General features: G+C 37.3%; 1 protein-coding gene across 1 annotated transcript in view; it reads right to left on the bottom strand.

Moving 5' to 3' along the window:
* Nucleotides 1–17,961, bottom strand: part of TTC3 (tetratricopeptide repeat domain 3) — a gene marked incomplete in the record, with an annotated part of 2,769,029 nt that overhangs the window by 334,889 nt on the left and 2,416,179 nt on the right. The window contains 1 exon segment of the mRNA XM_044072025.1: nt 15,114–15,445. Within this exon segment, the coding sequence (XP_043927960.1) occupies nt 15,114–15,445 (332 nt within the window).

The following is a 17,961-nucleotide window of genomic DNA, read 5'->3' on the forward strand; positions in this document are numbered from 1 at the left end:
GCCAGCAAAGAAGAAATTTAGAGAACCTCAAAGGAACTCAAAGAAAGGTGAAGAGAAAACTGACTGGGAAGAATCCTGCTGCTCTTCGGCAAAAAGCAATACAAGATTCAGCTTTGGTACCAGAGATGGTTTCCAGTAATTTAGAGGAAAAAATAAATTACATGTACTCACAGTTGATTCAAATAAATGAAACACTGAAGGAGTACATCAACTCAAATAACAAAATGCTGGAAAAATAGAGGAAGCTTTAACTAGCTTTTCAGATGAACTGGTACAACTGCAAAAATATGAGTGTGAAATGAAACCGCTGACTGAGTATGAAACTTAAGTGTAAGCCCCAAATCCGGGCATGAGAAAGCAGTCAAGACCCATAGTAGTAAACATGAAATCATACCAGCAGAAAGAGTTGATCATGACAAAACTATGGCAGCAGGCGAAAGTATTAAAAACTAGAGAGAGCAGAAGAAAAGCAAATTTATCCCACCAATCAGGGAATGTTGTGAGGCAGGAGTGAGATTCAAGATGCTGTATTCAACCATCTTCAGAATATTTTTTTCCTAGACAAAGACATTTTTTGATACAGAAAAGTGTGAGGAGTAAATAAAGCTTATCCAACAAAAAGTGAGCTAGCAAACGGAAGGGGACTCTGCTTCTCATTCTTCTGATGATAAAGCAATAGACACTTTGCTAGTGAAAGCTTTACTGATGTTCCACAGAAAAATGCTTGAGAGACAGAAAAAAGCACAGGGGTTAACTACAAGAATCAGGAGTACCTTAGACTTAACCAGAGTTGGTGTGGGGAGATGGAGATGGAGAAGAAGACCATCAATAACACCGAAATTAGTGAATAAATGGGAGAGTTTAAAAGTATTAATCACATTTGTGACACCTGGAAATTGATGAAGAATGGACTTTTGTTGACTCCTTTAAACGTATGGGTTGACTGTAAAGCATATACCTCACTTTATGTCATTAATGTTTAGAAGGGAACTAAAAGGGAAAAAAAACTAAAAACAATTTCTGTTCTTATTAGCATTTGTATAAAACATTTCATGATATAAACTGCATTTATATGTTAAGTGGGTAGTCAGTGGTATTTTAAATGTGGAGGATCTCTCAAGTGGCAGTTGCATGTGTTAAAATATTAAAGTAAACAAGTATTTTTTTATTTTGCAATAAAAATAGGCTTCAAAGTATATAACAAGAGAAGAAAGGCTGGACAAAATCATGTTTAACATTAATAAGCTGTGATCTTAGGATACTGAGGTGAGGGTAAGGGTGGGATACAAAAGTGTACTGATTATATTATATGTAGAATTTAAATACTTTCTCTTATTTTTAGAAGAGTGAATGTCTAGATTAATGCCCTTGGCTTAAGCTATAAAAAGTATTATTGTAAGCAAGTAGGCATGAAAAATTAGACAAAATGATGAACGCCAAGAAAAATGCCAAGCTTTTTATATCTGCAAAAATATTAGCTCATTTTCCCATTAGCAAAAGTTCAGTGGGAGTCATGAAGTCGGCAGCTGTACATTCTGTTCCAACCGGAAATTACAGAGATTCATTCCTGCCTACTTACACATAGAGACAAGCTGTCTGCATGTGCAAGCAGTTAATCATAAGAGTCTGAGCATTCTTTGCTAATGGAAATACAAAATTTAAAGGTACAATGGCAATGAATTCAATCAAAAATAAAATTTGAAATGAAGGAAAATAAATAAAAGAAGTGTCTCTAGCAGCCTTAATACTTCAGTGCATTTAGTAGAACAGTGTACAATTTTATTTTAAAGATAGCTATTGCACTTTTGTTAGTGCTAAAAATACATGTTTTCTGAAAGCAAACTGTTTTTCACATCTGAGAGGGAAATAAAGATAAAAAAGAACAGACAGCAATCAGTACAAGTGTGAACACAGGCTGTAGCATGTGCTTAAGCATGGGTAACCTTAATGTTATGTTAGTTAATGCTTGAGGGTGCAGCTATCAGTTTAGGGCAATTGTTCCTACCTACAGGATTAAGCTTAATTTTCTGAAGATGTACATAGTTTTTGGGTGTTTGTTCCAAGTCAGGGGGTGGTGACATTTGGAAAATGTATTTAGTTTTTTTCGGTTTAAGAGTTTCATTAAAAAAAAGTCTCAAAAAATGTGACATAGGAAATGGAGAGAAGAAAATTGTATAAAAAAGAACAAAAGTTGGAAACTGACATGTACAATAGGTAGGAATAGCAGCTTTTTATTATAATGACTACACTTGTCCATATTATCTTGGAATGTAAATGGCCTTACATGTTTAAACAAAAAGGAAAGTATACTGAATTACATTAAGTAATGCAGAGTGCAAGTAGCAATGATGCAAGAGAGAAAAATAATAATTGCAGACTTGTGGTAGTAATAGTCTACTTGCAAGGAGGAGGATTACACTGGCATGTATTTATATTCCACCAAAAACTGCTATTATGGAGCTTAAAACATTTTGGTAAAAATAATCAGCTTTCAGCAGGAAATATTACTTACAGGTGGGGAATAGTACTTGATTTGTAACAGTATGGATGTATCGAGGGACCTAGAAGGGAAAATATAACAAAAGAGAATATACATCTGAAAAAATTTATGAAAATATGTTTATGGAATATGTGAATTCAGTAGTAGGATCTTTGAGAGAATTTACATATTATTCTCCAAGGTACAATAATTGGGCTAGACTAAAGAATAATTATATTTCACAGGAACATGTACATTTAATTGAACGTTTTGACACACTATTTCAGATCATGCACCACAAAAATAAAAAATGCAGAGTAATGAAGTAAAAGTATGGCAAAGGCACCCCCCCCAACCTGTTAAGAGAGATGAATTTAAAGAATGGGTAGTGGAAACTGTTCCCAAGTTATTACGTAAAATAGAAATCTTCAGAAGTTATGTCTATTGAGTGGGAAAAATGAAAATGGAATTTAAAAATAAGGCAGAAATAAATATGGTTAAGAAATTAAGAGGAATTACTTAAAGGAGCTGACAAAGGTTAAAGTATTAGACAATAAGGGAAATCTCATAGAGCAAGAGGAGGCACAAATGCGGAGTGTTAAAAGAAAGTATCTGAACATGATGCATGAGTTTTGAAAGACTGCTGTTAAGCAAATATTTTTTGATAATAACTTCAGAGCATAAAAGCTTTTTGCACAGCAACTTAGGCATCACATAGCAGAAAGGGTTATTGCCAAACTTAGGGAGCACTTAACACAAAAAATAACCAAAGATTGTGTACAGATATTAGAGATATTTCAGAAATTTTATGAACATTTATGTAAAGCAGGGAAATAATGAACTAAAGAAAGAACACACATGGAAATAATTAAGGAAGATTTAAGTATGCCAAGGTTAGAGGTAGATGGGGCTCTAGTTAAGAAAGAAGGAGATGATCTTCAGAGAAATCTCTAGGAACAGATGGTATTCCTATGAAAATCTGGAAGTTAGGAGGGAAGAAAGTGATAAGGCTCTGGAAGATTTTACTTAACAGTATTTTAAAGGGAAGGGAAGTACCAACAACTTGGAAGAAAGCTGTGGTGGCTGTATTACCCAAAGACGGTAATGACCCATCAAACCTAGCGTAATACAGACCCATTTAAATTTTAAACCATTATAAAGTGTTTATGCTAGTTACAAGAATGGCAAAGGTGTTGTCAAAATTGACAGTATTAATTAATGTGGTTTTGTGATGTGCAGTAAAACATTTGGCAGCATTAACAGAACAATGATGATCCAGTGGAAAGCAGAATGTAAGAAAATACTGCTGTTGTTAGTGGGTCATGATGCACAGAAAGCATGTTACATTAAGCTGGGATTTAGTAGAGCAATGGAAGCATTTGCCCTCCCCAATACAATAAGGCTAATTAAGAGAATATAAAAAAGATCAAATGCAAAATGGGATGGTTCCTCTCTGATGAGCTGTGTATGAACAGAGAAACCAGGCAGGGGTTATTTGTTTTATATTTAGAGCCACTGGCAAAGAAAATAAGGGACCCAGAAATGCAAGGATATAATTGGTGTAGTAAACAAGATAAGTTGGCTTTGTTTACAGATATGTTGTACCTGATAAATCCAAAAAGGATGTCAGTGTTGAACATTTTGAGACTGTAATCTTTTTCAGATATAACATTAATGGAGATAAAGGCTACAGCTGTACATTATGTATCCAGACAAACTGGTTCAACAATCACCGTATCATGTCCCCTTAAATATGGGTAACTGTTTATATGTATGGATTAAAATATTTTCTGCTATGATAGTGAAGGAAATGTGGGACGAGACTAAAAAAAATACAAAAACTGATAAACTGGAAACTCTTTTATGGATATAGACAATACGATACAGGCAATGAAATGTTTTAGTCCTTTTAGTTTTATATACGGGCCAAGCATATTTTTATCAACTAGAGGAGAAATTGTGGGCAATAAGTATTAAAGAGCTGAAGAAATTCATCTGGGAGGGGAAAAGGGAAGAATTAAGTGGGATATGTTGATCTTTCCAAAAGAACAAAGTTGTTTAGAATTACCAGATTTGAAGAGATACTTGCAGCTACATATTTTAAGGCTCATATGCATAACACAAGCAGAAAGTTATAATTTAAAATGAAAAGGGACGCTGATGAAGCAGGGGGAAGTTCAAGAAAGAAGGAAAGAGTAGGATTTTGGATGCAAATCCTTAAGGAGAATATTAACATCCACACAGAATATTATATTCATAAAGCAGAATAAATTATTCTAAGAAATAAGGCTTCACAATAAAGAAAAAAGGAGATTTTGCCAATAGGGACAAAGTAGGGGTACAGAAAACAGGCAAGAGGGGGTGGAATTTAATGAAGAGAACTCACAAAAGAACCAAGGTATTGGAAAGCAAATAATTAGAGAAAGGCAACAGAGTGGGATGAGGGAAAGATGACATTTCAGCTGCAGCCAAGAGACTGCCTTCACTATCAGGGACTGATAGAGTATATGCAAAATAAATAAATAAAAATAAATAAATATTAAGGGAATCTTAACAGAATAACCTGCTCTGGTATTGGTTTTAGTTGAATCTAGAACATAAACTGCTGTTAAAAAGGGATAATTAATTAGGTATATAAAATATTGCATGATAACTATAAGAATCAATCAGTGGATGTTAGAATAGATTGTGAAGAGAGACTGGAAAAGCAAATTACAAGAGAACAATGGAAAGACAAATGTACGACTCCCAAATATGCAACAATATCCAGAAGGTTTAGGATATTTGTTCGGAAGTGTATGTACATGTATTTATACCCCAAGCAGATATTTTTTCCTTGTGTAGATAGAGGTCGGTGGTGTGATGGAAATGTAATGAGCTGGCAGATTTTAAAAATTCCATATATAGTACTGTGTCGGAAATACTGGGTGAGCAAATAGCTGTAACTAAGGAAGCGATTCTTTTGAGCTGGGACACAGGATATGAATTGCATAGACATAGTACAGCCTTAAAAAGTTAAATTCTGTTGGCTGCCAAAAAGCAATTACTAGAAAATGGAAATCAAAGTCTAAACCAACTGTATTCGAAGTACTGAATAGTGTAAGAGAGACAGATAAACTAAGAAGCAAAGTACATGGAAATAAATGTAAATTGTGGGAACAATGCATGCAAAATAATGTTCAAGAGGAGAAGTGAAGTTTAAGGGAAGGCAGGAATTCAGCGATTTATGTAATGTTGGACTGATGACCGTTACAAAGAAAAAAATGTGATGTATGTAAATCATAAAATGTCAATATCATTTTTTTTCTTTTCTGTTAATGTGTGCCTGCCAATGTCATAACGGATAATTTAAGATAGGAGTTTAAAAAATTATGTTAACACGGGAGAAAAAGAAAACAAAATGTTAGGAGATATAAGCTACATAAGCATATGGAAACAAACAGAAATGAAGAGAATGACTTTTCAGGCAAGTGGGGCTTAAAATTGTCCTGGTTTTTAATGTCACCAACTCAAAAATCTTTTCCATCTACCATATATATGATTTTCCTAGTAGCAGGTTTCTTTGCCTTCTTTATTACTTGCTTCGCGTTTTCAGAAAATAGGTGAGTAAAATATATTAAAATTTATCATCCAGGCAGTCAGTTTATGAGAGTTTAGGTTGGGGTGTATTGTATAACTTTGTCTTGTGCGAGTAAGTTGTCTAAGGAAACTTGTGGAAATTGCCTTGGCGATTTTCAAAAGAAGGGAGAACCAGTGTTGCCTGGGCCAACAGGGGGAATCAACCATAATTATCTTTGGAAAGTGTTGCTGGTCTGGGACATAAAGGATATAAAACAGAACAACACTTGTGGGTTCTGTTCAAGCAGCTTTATTATGTACAAAAACATCAGGACTGAGGCTTAATAACTTTAACTTAAATAAACTTATAAACTAGCTATCACACACACACATGCTCACACTCTGGCTGCACTCTCAAAATGGCACTAAAGCTAGCACGTGCTTGCTATTTATATATATATATATATATATATATATATATATATATATATATATATATATAAGTTTCCAGGATTGAATGAGTATATTTCCTTAAAACCCCAACTTAAATATAGAGCAAGTATGATATAAATGAAATGGAACACACTATGAATGTACAAATAGTAATTACAGTTCAATATGTTTATTCATTTCATTTTACTACATATGAAATAACAATGTATTTATTTAATATAGATAGTGAATTCTATTTATTTTATATATTTAGTATTGTATTTAAATCCAATTTGTATAACATTAATTGAATAATTAATTAAGCTGTAGGAAATAAGGATGTGTATATAAGGAAACTGGTTTTGAATGTGGTATTATGACTCTGATGATACCAGGTTGACTGGTGAAAGCGCTCAGTCTTTTGTTATCGAAAGGAATAAAATCATTTTATCTTCGTGTTCCTAAGCTGGTGCCTTATTTTGCCTACATTGTGGTCGAGTTGTTGTGGTGAGATTACAAGTATGGACCCTGTATTGGTTCCTCATTGTTTGTTCTACACATATATATGCACATGCTGTCCTTGAAACGCTTCTTAATGGTACAATACACTCGCACTATTCTACAGAAAGTCCTTCTGAATCTTCAGAATGACCTTGGATATTAGTGGAAAGGCAGTCCTATCCAAGAAGATGAGAAAACATCTGTCTTTCAGGTCTGATTGAAAAGAATCCTGGAGCAGAATCTTTTTGGTCGTCTGTTGTGAATGGAGAAGATCTACTTGAGGAGTTGGTTTCCCACAGTTGAATAAATTCCTGTAAGACCATCTAAGTTGTTTACATTTGCAAGGTTCCATCCTGGTCCTGCTCAGCTTGTCTGCAATAATGGTTTGGCTCTGACGGAACATAAGAAGCCGGGAGGGCGAGACTGTGCTGAGTTGCCTCCTCAGACAGGACATGGTACCCCACTGTTTGCTTATGTACCACATCATTGTAGTGCTGTCTACGATCACTTGTATTGGTCCTGGAGACCAAATATTAGAGCATTGACAGTATTATTGATGGTTTACTATCATAATGTCGGACTGGACTCGGTTGAACGCTGCTTACATTGACCCACATCCACAGAAGTTGACATTGCCGAATTGCGTCTCAAATGCGACCACGGAACGGGCTAGGGGTGAGATTTGTAATTCGGCAATGTCGGGTTTGACATTGTCACCATTCGACCCCCTGCCTTTTGTTGAAGTGGAATCGTCTGAATCCACTTCAACATAATGATAGTAAACCATTATTGACTACCAACATCTTTTTGACATTTGTGTGTTTTGTTCTTTCTTGTTTTTACCCTCATAAAAACAGCTCCACAAGGAAATTCTGAGGCATCTGTTATAGACTGAGTATCAGGGAGAAGGGAAGACCAGGCATGAGAGGTTTCTAGTCAATCCACCACTGTGGCTCCCTTTTTAAAAATGCCAGGATAGGAATTTGAAAAGTTAGGGGGTTCTGGTGCTGGAACAGGACTTGATTTCACGAGCCACTATATTTCCTTATGCGAAGTCTGACAAAGAATTGTGAGAATCACAGATGCCAAGAAACCTAGAATCTTGAGAAATTCCCTGGTTGAAGTCATGCACTGACTGGAAAGGGCCAGGAACTGTTCTATGTAAAGGTCTACTTTTCCTGAGGGAGAAAAGCCTTCTTGAGAGATCTATCTGATAATCATTCCAGAAACAACATCCTGTGAAAAGGAATGCGAGAAGATTTCTGAATGTTCACCTGGAATGCCAGACTATGAAGGAAATCCCTTCCCCACGCAAAACATTACTGACATTTTGAAAAAGACTAAATATTTGACAGTCTACATATGGAAAGATGTGCATGCCTTGTAACCTGCAATGCTATTACAGGTACCAAAACACTTTGTAAACACCCTTGGTGTTGTAGATGATCTAAAGAGTAATATAGAGAACTGAACATATAAACCAAACACTCAAATTCTTAGCCTGAAATCTTTGAAAACTGCTATATTATAAGCATATTTTAAATATGTTACCAGAAAGCTGACAGAAGTATGACAGAAAACAGGGATTCATGGGCAAAATGTTGGATGTTCGGCCATAAAGGCTGAGAATGGAGAGGTCTAGAACTGGTCCTTCCCTTTTTGATGTGGGTAATGGTAATATGATCCCCATGAACATCATACTTTGGATGAATGGGGGGGGGGGGGGGGCAAGTTTGACTTGGCAGGTGAGAAGAGATCCCCTGAAATGAACAAGGGATTCCCACTACCATCTCTATTCTTGCTGAATAATTCTCTGAACCTATTTGCCTGAGATTATCTGATGCCACTGAAGAAGATACAGAGCTGCACTTTGGGAATACTTAAAAGACTGTCAGAAGTGTGTGTGGGGGGATTCTAGAAGGGGTAGATAATTATTCTAACTTTTTGGACTTTCCTTGTCTTTCCCTCTTTTTTCAGAGCCTTCTTGTCATTGTTTTTTTAATGTCTGCTTGGCTGTAACTTACTGAGACTGTTGTTTCCTGAAAAAATATCCTGAACTGGAAGGAACACAAACTTGGAGGATGAGGGTTGAAAAATATAAACACCCCTGTATTAACTTCAGTCTTTTTTCAGTACCTCAGCAGCAGAAATCCCAAATTATACCTCTTTGTCAAGGGGACAAAAATCACAGCTTTGACAGATATCTACAAATAGATTCTGGAATGCAATTATTGATTATTCTCATATCGGAACAAGTAGCAGCTGTCCTAGATTCAGCAGAATGACAGGAACATTTAAAGAACATTTGGTTACCTGAGATAAGCAATTAAACAATTCAGAGAAACTTTATTCTCTGAAGAAGGGATGTTAGCACTTGACTTCTTCATTGTCAAAAGAAGCCAACAAAAACTTTAACATATGATCGTAGCAGTTACAAATTCTGAAAGTTAAGGTAACAGAAGAATAAACTCTTTCCTAAAACTGTCAAGGTCTTTCTCACCTTTTTAAGGAAGAGGATTAACGTTCACAAAATGTTTTGCAGAAGATGATTTTGTCAAATAAGTCACTGCAGGGTTAGATTTTGGGATGACAAGATATATAATTGCATGCTTGAGGAACCTTTTATTATGCGTCATATTTTTTAAGGACTGGAGACTGACTGCCAGGCACACTGCAGGCTGTTAAGATAACATCTTCTAATATTGACAAAACAGGTGGAAAAGCTGCAGGCTGAGGAAATTCCAGTTTTAATAAATCATAACAGCTTTGCTGAGAAACTGGAATTTTCATTCTTCCCACTGCAAAACACCTTTTATTTTGGAAATAGTTACAGAAAAAGACATCTCTTCTGCAGTTATTAGAAGTATCACTTTTTTCACAACAAGGCTGCTCTGCCTGAGGAGAACTAATAGACAAAATCCCCTTCCCAAAACAATCCCTGTTCTTCTAACTGAGAATCATGTCAGAAAGAGAGGAAATTAATTTTCTTTTGCCACTAAGTGAAGAATTAAGAGTTAGCAGAAAATAAATATATTTTTGCGGACTTATTGGTGTTTCTTGTGGTTGACTGGCTCCACAAAGAAGCATTGATGTTTTCTAGGAATCAAAGTTTAAGGAATTAAAGGCTTGGAACAAGCCTTCAGCAAAGTCTAACAAAGTTTTCTTTGCCCACAGACAGAGAGACAGAGGAAGCCAAATTATTTTTTTTCTAAGAGACCCTATAGAAGTAGACCAACTCAAGGTAGCAAATCGGACACCCTAGCTCAGCTACACGGTACAGTAGCAACCACCCCCTCCTTTGAGACAAACAAGAATGTTTCTCCTATGCTGCAGGGATACTCAACAGTCACAGAGGTTGGTTTATAACCCCTGATCATTATTGGCTTTAGACAGAACTACACCAGAGGGATCTAAAGAACAAGATGCGAGGTCTAACAAACTAGATATAACCTCAGTAGAGAGAGCCATCAGCAGCTGGGCCAGAAAAGAAGCCTGCTTAACTTAAAACAGTTCCCTGGAAAATAAAATAATTTTAATTTATGAGAAATATATAGGTCTAAAGAAAAAGAAATGCAGTTTATGTATATAATGTACTAGTAATTTTTAAGAGGGAGTTAAGGAGATGTGTAACGTGACAAAAATTCAAGGTCTTTAAAAAGTACAGTTGTGTACCTACCATAAATGTAGATGTTCGAGTGTATTCACTGTTGCAGTCATTACTCTTGGGTTATCCTGCTGGCAGGCTACCCGCAGTCGGCCTGAATTCCAAAGTCCTGGTCCGGCGTCGGCTGCTGTCGCCTCTTCCCTGACGTCAGTGCGTCAGGGGTATAAAAGATGCAGCCAACGCCATTTTCTTCAGTTTTTCTTGCCCCAGATGTTAGGTGCCCCCGAATTGGAAGGCTGAAAATGATGCCAATAAGTATGCATGCACAAAAAAAAACATTTCCTTCATCTACAAGCAAATACACCACATAGGTTGTATAGGATAGAGAAGTACAGATAAGTCCCAGCAAAGAAAAGGGGGATGGTGGGTAACCTGGACTGCAACAGTGAATACACTCGAACATCTACATTTATGGTAGGTACACAACTGTACTATGTTAATAGTGTTTCACTGTTGCAGTCATTACTCTTGGGTTGAATCCCAAAGCTGAGGATGGGTGGCTGGGCTAAATAGAATTAGGAGAGGCTATGAGGCCCTGCAGAACTGCAGTGGCAAAGCCTGCTCTGGATTTAGTGTAAAGAGGTAAGTGGTAGTGCTTTGTAAAAGTGTGCACTGAACTCCAAGTTGCAGCCTCTAAAATGTCTTTGGTTGGTACTCCCCTGAGGAAGGCTGCTGAAGTGGCTGCTGCTCTGGTAGAATGAGGCCTAATGCCCTTAGTAACTGATCTGCCATTCTGAGAATAGCAGAAACAGATACAATGGCTTATCCATTTAGAAATAGTCTGTTTTGAGATAGCCTTTCCTTGTGATCCTGTAGCATATGACACAAAGTTGCTCAGTCTTTCTGAAAGCTTTAGTTCTGTCCAAGTAGAAGCATAGCTGTCTATGTATGTCCAAAGAATGCAGAATTTTCTCACCTTGTTCTGTGGGTTTGGATAAAAGGTAGGCAAGTGAATGGTTTGGTTGAAGGCCAAAGTGGACACCACCTTAGGCCTAAATGTTGGGTTTGTCCTCAGAGAAACCTTGTCTGGGTGAAAAATGATAAAAGGTTCCACAGCCATGAGTGCTTGTAACTCCGATACTCGTCTTGCAGAGGTTATTGCTAGGAGCAGAACTGTTTTCCAGGATAAACATTTTATATCCGCTGATGAGGCTGGCTCAAAAGGAGGCAGTGTGAGTTTTTCCAAGACATAATTGAGGTCCCATGCTGGAACTGATGCTCTCCTTGGAGGCCTGATGTTTTTGGCCCCTCTGAGGTACTGCCTTATTAAAGGATGAGAAAAGATGGGTGGTTCCGTATTGTAATGGGCTGAAATGGCAGAAGCATGAATCTTAATTGATGAAAAGGAAAGGCCTTTGTCCAGCATCTCAGTTAGGTATTATAAAATCTGAGGGATATTTGGTACATACGTGTCAATGCCTTGTTCCAAGCACAGAATCTCTTCCATTTTTCTGCATAAGATTTTCTGGTACTGGGCCTCCTGGCCACCAAGATAACATCCATAACAGTTTTTGAAAGAGGAGTGTTCTGAATGGCTACATTATCCGCCATGCTGCCATAGTTAAGGTTCTGATTTGGCTGTGCAGGATCTGATTGTTTTATTGGGTCAGCAAGTGAGAAGTTTGAGGCAATATCCATGCTGGACCTTGAGACAAGCTCTTTAGGATTGGGTACCAGTGCTGGCGTGGCCAGTCTGGTGCAATCAGTATCATTTTTGGCTTCTCTTGTCTGACCTTTAGGTGTACCCTGGGAAGGAGCGGCAGTGGAGAAAATGCATATACTGTTGTTTTTTTCCAGCTGAAGGATAGAGCGTCCACTTTCCATGCTTGTTTGTGATAAATCCTTGTACAAAACCTCTGTAGTTGGCAGTTGTGAGGGGAGGCAAATAGATCTATGTCTGGGCATCCCAATTTCCTTGTTATCATGCTGAAGACTTGTGGATCCAGTTTCCACTCATGGGGATCCATGAGGTTTCTGCTTAGTTCGTCTGCCAGAGTATTTGTTTTCCTGGCAGGAATTGTGCTTGCAGGTGAACTTAAGTCAATGCTGTGTCCCATAAGGTCATTGCTTGTCTGCATAGGGGGTAGGAATGTGTACCTCCCTGCTTGTTTATGTACCACATGACTGTAGTATTGTCTGTCTTTATCAGTAGCTGTCCTGGATGAAGTAGGTCTTTGAAAGCTGTTAGAGCATTCTGAACAGCTAGCATCCCTTTTTGATTGATGTGAAGATGCTTCTGGTTTGCAGGATGTGTGCCCTGAATACAATTCCCTGCTCAGCGGCTCCGGACCCATCTGAGGGAATGATTTCCGAGTGTCCAATACCTTGAGTATCCAGAGGCCCAGTCGGCTCCACGTGGGAGTCGGAAGCGGCCTGTGGCTCTGAGGTAGCGGGCGCCAGGGGCTGCGAAAGCGCCTCACTGCGAACTGGCCTAATGGAGGCATTTTCATCGGTTTTGGACCTTGGATGCCTATCCTTTTCCTTGTCCTTGCGTTTTTTGTAAACTCCGGTCGTCGGCTGTTCCGACGGCATTATATAATTAAATCTTCAGCCAAAGTAATGAAATGCAAAATCGAACCGATGCTTAATAGTGCGTTGGTTAAATCTAGCACAAAACAGACAGCTAGCAATGTTGTGATCAGGGCCTAGGCAAGGAATACAGTAACAGTGAAAATCCTTATGAGGTATTTGCTTCCCACAAGAAATACAATTGTTAACTTTTTCTGACATCGGACTGGAGCAAGAAAAAAGCTTCCCCAACGGGGTACTTAGCTTTAATGAAGACTTCGGTTCTGAAATTCAGATTTGAAAATCTCAGGAGTTGGCCGACCGGCACTTGCGAACTGCTTTTGCTTCAGGCACCGCACGGCAAGAAAGACTGAAGAAAATGGCGTCGGCTGCATCTTTTATACCCCTGGCGCACTGACGTCAGGGAAGAGGTGACAGCAGCCGACGCCGGACCAGGACTTTGGAATTCAGGCTGACTGTGGGTTGCCTGCCAGCAGGATAACCCAAGAGTAATGACTGCAACAGTGAAACATGATTAACATCAGCAATATTCTTATTCGATTTTACTTTATTGTACGTTTAGTAAATAAGAGGTTCACCTGGAAAGTTACATTTTCAGTGGAGTCCAAGGAAGAGAAATCTCCAAAACAATAAGAATAAGCAATAAGAATAACTGCAGTCAATAAAAAGGCAAAGGTATTTAACAGCAAAGCTTTTAAACCATAAAAATATTAATAAACATAGATACCAGAGGACAAGAAAATACCATGAACTTAATATACTAAAGAAGCATCTCTTGCCCGTCTCCTGTATTTGGCCATTTCTGACTAAAGACTTTGTAAGAATTATGCTCAGTTTCGATCAGTGCATCTAAGCTTTACACTTTCTCATAACAGATGTCTGAAAAGTATGAAGGAAGAGAATTCAAGACAACTGTTTTTTCAGGTACACTAAACCACTGCACATCAGTATGGATAGTGGTATAACAAGGCTCCAAAGCAAGGAAGGGGATGCCATTGTTTCTATTACTGAAGGAAAGCTAATGGAAAAATCATTTTCCCCACACAGACTTGAGTATTCTAACACCACAGGACAAAAACTACTTGTAGAAAATCATTTCTAGAGCATTCCTGGCTCATCTAGGTTTATTAAGTACTGCCTGTGTTGTGCAAAACACAAACAGGAAAAAAATATTTCAGAAGATGTTTCTGGACCACAGAGACTCAACAGAGAGATGTTAAAACTGCAGAAGTGGATAGAATCAGTAATGTACATTTAGCTTTGTAACTTCTTTGTAGGGATTCTGAATCACCACTGCCAAAACAGTATAGTTTACGGTGAAAGGTTTTCTGTCAGGGAATATAGTATTCATCAGTAGTACTTATAATCTTCTAAAAGACTTTACATTTGTTGACCTTTCAGTCACTGGAAGTAGTCATCATGACAGAGGTTCAATGTTGGCATAAAAAATAAAGATAAGCTCATCTCCAATCACAACTCTCAACTTAATATAAGAAATCAGGATAAAGCCCGACAAAATGTGGGTTCAAAAGCCCAAAAATAGGGATACACTAAACTTAGAAAGTTGCTAGAACAACAGGGTTTGCTTTAACATACATTCTCTGAAAGATATGAAGTCTAAAACTCAAACGTATGTCATTATTTAGTGACTTCAATCCTCATATCATTCCAGTGATTTGCCAGAAAACCACAAATTTTATGAGGAACAGACCAACAATATGAGCCATAAATCTGGACATTCTGTGAAAATCTGGACAGTTGAGAGGTATGTCTCCAATACTGGGGTGGAGATTTTTCAAACAAATAAGATTTGCCAGTAGTCATCTCTACCACAAAAAAATAATTTAGATTTGTTAATATTTTACTCCAACACAAAATACTCATTTGTTTATTAAGAAACAGTATTATATAACTATTAAATCATTATTAAACATCAGATGTGACAATTACCTGCTGTAATGTGGAAACATCGCAGTTAGCCGGGCAATGATTTTCTCAAAAGTATTTATAGGCTGCTGTGCATAGCTGTCAAGTGCATATTCCTCACACTCAAAACTGGATTGCTTTTTTGTTGTAACAGGCTTATTTAGTTGTTTAGGATGACTAGAAGATAAAACTTGACCACTGGAAGGCTGTATTACAGCACCCTTTGATCCCTTAGGAGGATTAGCAGTTATATGCTTATTTTGGACTTCAGATGAAGCACGCATCAATAATTCAGGTAACAACTGCAAGTTTATTTCTGTAGAGTTAGATAATCCTGGAGGTGAGGGATACAAGTTCTGCAGGGTAGAGTATAGAAATAAAAGGCATTCAGTGAGATGTTTATCCTGCATTACTTAATTTGCCACGAAGATAACATAAGGTTTTAAAAACAAATTAAGATAAATTTCTGTCAAAGTCATGTTTCAAGTCTAACTATAATACTGAAGTGCAAGCATGCAACAAAAAAAAACAAGCAAGCAAATGCAGATTTCCAAAGTTATTTAAACGTTCTAAAACTATAGAAGCTGCCTATCAGAAAGTATAGTTGACAACAAATATACCTACCAGCAAAAATGTACAAATTTGAGGTGAGGCCACTAAGAATAAATCATTTGGGTTATATACAGCAGCTGTTAACATCCAGGTAGACTTTGAAGCAATCCAAAGATAACCAAGGGAGGTGGGACAGTTAAAGGCCCACCATAACATGAGTGTGCTAATGCCTGCCCTAACTGTGGGCCCTATAAGTAGTTTGCACTCTTTAATGGAGGTGTGGAATTGTAGACTATTTAGCTTCTAATTTTTTTTTCTTCAGAAGCATTCCTGAAATATGCTGCTGTTATATGGTCCTAGTGTAATGGAATGTTGTTTACTGAACCTTGTAAAGATTAACTGTATTTGTCATAAAAAAGGCAATGCAATGTACCAACCATTTTAAGAGGGTTTGCTTACTGATGGACTTTATTTACCTTTCTTGATTGAAACAAATGCTTGATTAGACTTTCTGATAACTTAAGTTCTAGCACAAACAGGTTGTGTATGCCCAGCAAGTATAAACAGTGTTCCCCATCCTTTTCGTAGCTTAAGGCTGCGAGATGAACAAATGAATAAATACTGTTTTGATGCTATATGTAAAACAAACAAGGGAATCAGGTTTTTCCATCTGTGCAAAGAGGCAATCAAAATATGAGAGAGTATTTTGGTTTATCCTTTGTTGCTGAAGTACGCCCCTCAGGTATGAGTCTCTCATTCCACCAAAGAAATTTGCTGAGACAAGGGTTAGTATTTTAATACCTTTATTAAATTACCAAAGGTACACACACATTAATAGAACCATAACATGTTTCATTTCAGTGCATTACACATTACATTTTCTTTAACAGTTACATTCAACCGAACATTACATAAATTGCTCAGTTCCTGCCTTCTCAAACCTCACTCCTCCACCTGAACATTATTCCGCATGCAGTGTTCCCAGAAATTCCATTTATATGTAATTAGGTGCTTCTCTTTTCTAAATACCCCACATCCAATTTTTTTACCTCTTTCAAAAATTCAGTATTTCAATTGCAGTTGGTTTAGATTTTGATTTCCATTTTCTAGTAATTGCATTTTTGGAAGCCAATGGTATTAAAAATAATGAGGCCTTAGTATTTATAAACAATTCACATCCTGTGTCTGAGCTAAAAGAATAATTTCCTCAGTTGCAGCAATTTGCTCCCTCAGTAATTCTGATGGAGTACTCTAAGGAATTAAAAAAATTGCCAACTCTTTTTACACTGCCAAAACTGTTCCCAAGTATCTCTCTATTTCCCTTCACACCTCCTGCATTTTCTATCTACCAGAGGAAAAATAGCCTGATATCTGCTTGGAGTATAAAGATATCAATGTGAATATTTCCGAACAAAAGACCTAAACATTCTGGACTTGGTTGTACATTTCAGAGCCTTACAGATGTTCTTCCCATTGTTCCTTTGTAAACTGCCTTTCCAGTCTCTGTTCACAATAGTTTCTAACCTTGTCTGATTTAGTCTCAGTTACCACAGACTTTAAAATCCCTACTAATTTTCATTTTTAACAGTAACTTCTGTTCCAGACTAGACAAAAAAATTATCACCAGAGCCGGTCTTTCAATTAGAACTCTCATATCCCGTTGTCCTTGCCTGTACTCTGATATCAATGCCTAGTAGGAACGGCAGTCTCTAAATAGTAGTCAAAACTTCTGCTTGGCTTCATCCCGCTCTATTACCTTTCCTTCTTCAATTATCTGCTTTCAGTACAATGGTTCCTTTTCAATTTTCTCCAGTAAATTCTAGCTCACTTTTGCAAGTTTTCTATATCCCTGCTTGTAGGCAATCCTGCTGTCAAAATCGCTCCTTACTTCATTCCCATGCGGGTTTGGTTCTTAGAATAGAATACTTTTGGCTACTTTATGAATATAATATTGTCTTTCTCTTTTTACTTTCTCCAAATCTTTTGAGTTTCTAATACCATGATGTGAATGGACCCCATTCCCAAGTCAAAGTATGATTAAAGTTCATGAAATTTGTATTGTTTCACTCTTTGATGTCAGCCAAAAGTGCTCTTTGCAGCACCCGCAATGTGTCCTGTAATGACTCCTCCTGCAATTCGTACAGAGTTACATGTATTGGTAGCATATCTAAATATGATTGCAGACTTTTTTTATAAGACCCATTGCTCCAACTACTTTCTTCTTTCTTTTTTCTTCTTTTTTCTTTCTTCTACATTGCTCTCGCTTCTGCTTGCAAATCCTGACATTTTATGACTTTGTCTCTCTCTCTATGCAGGACAC

Source organism: Protopterus annectens, chromosome 5.part0, assembly GCF_019279795.1.
Source record: "Protopterus annectens isolate FY-2018-M chromosome 5.part0, PAN1.0, whole genome shotgun sequence".
In the NCBI taxonomy this organism is placed as follows: Eukaryota; Metazoa; Chordata; order Ceratodontiformes; family Protopteridae; genus Protopterus; species Protopterus annectens.